The 6515-nt window shown below is 28.8% G+C and overlaps 1 protein-coding gene across 1 annotated transcript; it reads right to left on the reverse strand.

The window, feature by feature from the left end:
* Positions 1-238: 238 nt before the first annotated feature.
* Positions 239-1329, reverse strand: LOC120168724 (protein SRC2-like). The gene has a single exon (XM_039177118.1). It carries the CDS (start codon positions 1277-1279, stop codon positions 458-460), a length of 822 nt encoding a protein of 273 aa, XP_039033049.1. The 5' UTR covers positions 1280-1329; the 3' UTR covers positions 239-457.
* Between the last annotated feature and the right edge of the window lie 5186 nt (positions 1330-6515).

The raw sequence follows: 6515 nt of genomic DNA on the forward strand, positions 1-6515 counted from the left end.
ATACCTTTTGCAGCGTTAGTTTTAGTGGCACTTTTTGTGATTTTTTTGTTTCGCTGGATTCCGTGGAAAATTCACTTTCTTTTTTGTGATGCGATTACATAAAAACATAAACTTTGAGGCTCAATAGCTAAATACATGACAATTGAATCATGAGCCGAGATCATAAAGAGCATACTGCGAGTAGGAAGTAGAATTAATACAATGAATTTAAAAACATCAAACCTCTCTTGTTCGAAAGAATCGAAAAAAACATAATTTATGTACTAAATATTTAGTTTTTCCAATATTTTATTTTCGGACAAATTTGTGTTTTTTAACATTGATATCGGAATATAAATATAATCCCATATTTTCCGGAAGCCGAAGCTTATGGGTTAAAACTTAAAATCACAATATCTCAATCAATTGATTGATTAAAATACTAGAGATTTAGCAATTGTTCAGTTGACATTAATGATTAGAAATCATTGCCGCCGTCGTCGTATCCAAGATCATCTTCGACCTTCTCCGCCACTTCATCTTCGAAATGATCCTCCAACGCATCCACACCCTCCGCTAATGCCAGCCCACCCAAAGCCCCTGCAACCGCACCCACAGCCAATCCTGTCCCCATCCCCCCAAACTTACTCTTCTTCTTCTCCTCCTGCCCATACCCGTAGTACCCACCACTTCCCTCACCGTACGCCGGCTGAGCGTTATAATTGTAGTGCCCAGAAGCTGGGGCCGCGTAGTAAGGATTTTGCGGCGGGGGAGGCTGAGCGTACTGGTAAGAGTAGCCGTAAGCCGGAGGAGCTGCTGGGTAGTCTCTTGAAGCCGGTGGTGGGACCCCGTAGGGAGGTGCCCGGTAAGGATCGGGCGCGTAATAGCGTGGCTCTCTGATCAAAACTCTAACGTCAAGTTTTCCATGGGGTCTCTCAGAGGGTCGCTTCAGCTTGAGAGTTTTCTCGAGGCTTACACCGAAGCCGACGTCGTCGAGGACTTCCCGGAGCTTGATCTTAGCGGAGCCGATGAGAGGCTTGGTGTCATCCTCGGAGCCAGCGTGGACGACGTCGATGAAGAGAGCGGTGTCGTCGTCGATGGGAGCAGGAGCAAGAGGGATGAGCAGAGTTTCGTCCCAGAAGGGAGAGCTGTCGCCCTCCTCGTCGACTTTGGAGGAACACTTGTATTTGGGGTCAGCCCACAAGACGACGTAGGGCCTGATGGGGCCGTGTCGCCAGTTAACGTTTTTGAGGTCTTTGGCGGAGGAGATGGTGACCTCAATTTCATGGGGAGAGGCCATTAATCTGCTTCTTAAAAGGTTTAAAAATGGACGAAGAAAACGTTTGGTTTGGTTTAGGGGAAGGTGATGGGTATAAATAGGTTTGATCGGACTTAACTACCAAGCAATGGTCTTTTTAGTTATCGTCTGATGTTTCGTCTTTATTAATTCTAGCCGATTCAAATCATACATTTAATTTTAATGAATAAAGTTTTTAATAAAAATATATGAAGCAACTTCTTCGTTGATAAAAGGAATGATTTTCAGTTAGCACCAAAAAGGACATGGCATTTTGGACCAAGTGAAAGGGTGGGACTAAGGAAGGCAGACCTGACTTTCCTTTACTGTATGACTGTGACAGATTTTATTACCAAACAAGGACCCTACATTTATCCTTCAAAACCTTTCTTATTCAACCATCTTTAAATCAAAAATAAAATTAATCTGTAAAATTAACAACATAACGTAACGTAGTTTTCAACTTAAAATTGTTACCTTTGATAAAAAAATTATTATTATTGAGAATTTGAGTTTGAGTACCAAAAATAATAAGATATAAAAATTCAATGTCAAATTATTGAGAGTTATTTTTGAACATATATTGTCTTATACTTATTCTAGATTAATAAAAAAAAATTGTTATTTTTTGAAGTAATTAATTATAGGGTAAACTTAACGTTTAATACATCAACAATTACTTTTATTTTATTTTGGAACCCAAATTTTATTTCTTTTCAAAATCATATCTAACATTTAGTTTAAGTTTTATTTTGGTATTTCGCCGTTAAAAGTTTAACAATGATGTTGACATATCACTATAAGGTAATACCATGTCATCATTTATTTTTTAAAAATACCTAGTAATTTTATTATTTTTTTTACAAAGGGTACAAATTGAAGCTTACAGACGTAATGCCAAAAATATCCCCCAACGTTTATAAAAATGGTCATTTTGGTCCATATTCTTTTTTGGATCATTTTGGGCCCCAATGTTCCACTTTGGGGCAAAAAACTCCCTATATAAATGAAAAATATTAGTTAAAACATGATTAATGCTCCAAAATAGGAGCATTTTTTAATCTAAAAAGAAATATCGAGGGCTAAAATGCCTTAGAAAAAAAAAGAATAAGGGACAAAGTGATTATTCCATCAAATGCCAGGGGCCTTTTTGCATTCAAATGAAACGTTGGGGTCCAAAATGCTCCTAAAATTATTAAGGGGTCAAAATGACCCTTTTGGTAAACTTTGAGGGCCTAATTTTGGTATTATGTCAAACTTAAACTAAACGTTAGAGATAATTTTTAAAAAAATAAAATTTAGATATTAAAACATAATAAAAGTAACAATTTAGATACTAAATTATATGTAAATTATAAATTAATTTAGTAATTTTTATTTTTATACTTTTAAAAATATAAAATATAATTATAAAAAAACAAAAAGCTTTTGTAGGGTTTGTTCTCTTTTTCTCTCTTTTTCAATAAATGTCGTTAGTCTCTTTTCTTCTTTATTTTTGTGATCGGCGGCGACGTTAATATTGGTACTGATTGTCAACCGTCGATATTCATTATTTTTCCTTTGCTTTATTATAACATATATTTGTTTTCCCTTTTTTTTATTCTTAATAATTTTACCTTTTTGGCACTTATTCTTTTGCATTTATCAAACATTTTTCTCTGCCTCTATGGCATATTTTCGATTGTTTGGTCGTTGTTTTCAATTTTTTCAAGTTGGATTTGATATCGTCACAACTGATCAAGATGACAATTATTTGTTATCATGATGATCTTCCCTGCTTTAGACCCCGGATTGAATTTGGATATGTGATTTGTGTTCGTGGATAATAGTTTCACATCGTTAGATTATGATTTGTGGTTGTCGGTGATCTTTTAATAGTTTTATTTCTTTTTGTGATTTGTTTACCGACGCAGTCAGATCTATTCGTATTTATCTCTTGATCGAGATTATTTGGTTAGATTTTTTTTTAACATTTTCTTTGTATGGTCCTTATATGATTTTAAGTGGTTAGTTTTATTGTGTTTAGGAAAATATTCTTATTATATGTTCAGTTTACAGTTGTGGTTGTAAACATTTATTGTAATTTGGATATTTTCTACCTTTAAGAAAATTAGCGGCTTCTATAAAAGAATATAAATTATAATTCTGATTAAAATAATATGATAATAATATAATTAAATTATAAAAAGTTAATATCAAATAAAAAATAAATGTACACATAATATAAATTAATAGTAAAACTTGAATTTAAAAGTTAAATAGTTATAAATTTGAAATATTAAAATAGAGTATATAAGTTAAATTCATAATTTATATATAACATAAATATTAATGGAAGAATTTCACCTAAAATGTGTGGTAGGACCTGATGCTAGTGGCGGTGGCAACTGGCAAGATTCATGCACACGCGGGGTTAACACGGATTAAGGTGGGACGATCAAATCAAGCATCGTCATCCTTAGTTCTTTACTTTATTTTTCTCAATTTCAGTACCATGGTCAAGATTTCTAAATTGATTTTCTAGGATTTTTCTTAAAATTATTTTTAGAATATGATATTAAATAATATATTATTAAAAATATTATTTTATTTCTTTGACAGAAATCTAATAATAACATTTAATTAAAAAATATAAGATTATCTTAAAGTAAATTTTATCAAACTGCGCTTATAATTTATTTTTTAAATAATTTAAATTTTTAATATTAAACTAAAAAATTCATATAACTATTTTCGTTACACTCTCTAAATTTTATAAAAAAAATATATTTAACATAGTATTAATATAATCATTATATTAAATAATATTAAAAATTACATAATTAAATATGTTGCATTTAATTTTTTTCATAGGATATAATATAACTTTAAATTAAATTTTTAGTGATCAGAATCATGGTCATAGTCTACATAATTGTCCTATTAAAAATAGAAAATCTTTCAAAATTAGACAAATATGAGTTCCTAAAGAAACTATAGACATTGATACAAACTCTTTATGACCCAAAGCAATTTGGGTATCAAAATTCAAATAAATATCTCTTATAGGTGTGTTGGAGCAATGATGATAAAGGTAAAGAATTTCAAATGCTCTAGTTACACAAAAGAATAATGGGTAACCTCTAACCTTAAAGCTCTTTGATTTTGCAAATTGGTTGTCTATTTTATGTTTTAATTCATGAGATTTTAAGCATGATTGATTATATGTTGTTTGTTATATCATGTATATTGAAAATACGTTATGATGGACATGTTTTTAAAGTTAAATGTTTTTATCAAATTATAGTTCATCATAATGTGTATTTTTGGTTAAATTTATTTATTTATTTTTTCCTTAATGATTTTATTTTCTTTATTGACCTTAATTTGGATGTCTATACATATGTATTTTGTTGCCTACAGTATCTATCTAACAATTGATATCTATGTCAAATGCTTAACATTTTATAGTGTTTTATGCATATGAGTTCTAATGACATTTCTAATTGTTGCATAAAGTATGATAGTCTTGAATTTAGGGTCTATTTGTTTGGCTGTTATTGGTTTTCTGGAAATTGAATTCTGGAAAATGAATTACTGGAAATTGAATTCTGGAAAATAAATTACATTTCTGGAAAACGTTTTCCGGAAAATGTTTTCCGTATGAATTACATTTTTCTTAAAAACATCTGGAAAAAGTTTTACGATGTTTGGAATATGTTGTTTAAACCTTTTTTCCACTAGTTGGTGAGTTTTTTCAAATATTATTTATTATTAAAATATTAAAATAATTTATTTATTATTAGATATTATTTTTATAATTTTATTAATAAAAACATTAATATTGGTATATTTTATTGAAATAAAAATATTATAAATTATATTAATTATTTATTAATGTAATAGTGTTATATTATATTTTAAAATATTAATTAGTGTAATTTAAATATCTTTATTAAAATATTATTATATTATTATATTAATAAAAAAATAATATTATTTATTATTAATAATTTAATAATATTATTTCTATGAAATTAATAAATAATATAAATTTTATTAATAATTTATTATATATTATTAAAATAAAAATATAAGATCTTATAAAATTAGTTGACCCTATTCCCATATGTAATGGGGTAAGGGGGAGGTAGGGTGGTAGGCTGCCTCCAACGCCAGGTTAAGAGAAGCTTCCGTGGAAGACCTCCAATTATGAATTACCCCAATGGGACTCGATCCCACGACCACAAGGTTAAGAGCCTTGCGCTCTACCAACTGAGCTGGATGGACAATTTATTATTTTATTATAATATTATATTATTAGAAATATTAATAAATATATTTTAATAATTAATATTTTGATTAAAATGATATTAAAATATTTTATGAATATTAAATTCATAAAATAAAATTATTTTAGGTATTTATTCTTTTAAGTGAAAAGTTCAGAAAATGACCTACGAAAAAACAGACCGTAAGTCAGTTTCCAGAAAACACAGGAAATTTTGTTGACCAGGAAAATGTTTTACGTTGACCAATCAGTTTTCCTCCAACCAAACACTAGAAAACATTTTCCGAATAATGAATTACGGGAAACAAACACGGGAAACATTTTTCGAAAAACGAATTACGTGAAACAAACACGAGATTTCGGGGAAAACCAATTCCGTAATTGATTTCCCCCCAAACAAACAAACCCTTATTGAAGTTCATATGCTACTAATGTGTTTTCTCTTTTTTATCTTATTGAAATTCAATATCTTTTAAGTGTTTAAGTATTTTTGTGCCAAAACTTTTCATGTAATGCTTTTATTAAGGGGAGCCTTGTTTTCAAATGATTTTTGTGCTAAATTTTTTTTTTAACATACTCTCCATTGTTACTTTGAACAAACAAAGTTTGAATTATTTTTTATATAACAAAAAGTGGAGAAGTAAGTGAAAATTAAAATTTTCAAAGAAAAAAGTGGGAGCTTAAATATTTTTTAATAAATTATCTTTTTCAAAATATAAATTTTTAAAGAAATTTTTTTGTCAAAAATAATTTTTCAAAGAAGTTTTGTTATATCAAAAAGGAGATATTGTTGAACTTATATTTTGATATAACAAATATTTGTAAAATTGATTTTGGACTTAATCAAATATTTCAAAAATAATTCAAAGTCCAAGATATCATGAAAAATATGTTTTCTAAATTGTTTCATATATATATATCAAATATTTTTTTAGTTAATTAAAATATATTGAAAGTGTTTAAAATGTG

The sequence above is a fragment of the Hibiscus syriacus genome, unplaced genomic scaffold (genome assembly GCF_006381635.1).
Source record: "Hibiscus syriacus cultivar Baekdansim isolate YM2019G1 unplaced genomic scaffold, ASM638163v2 tig00003041_pilon, whole genome shotgun sequence".
Lineage (NCBI taxonomy): Eukaryota > Viridiplantae > Streptophyta > Magnoliopsida > Malvales > Malvaceae > Hibiscus > Hibiscus syriacus.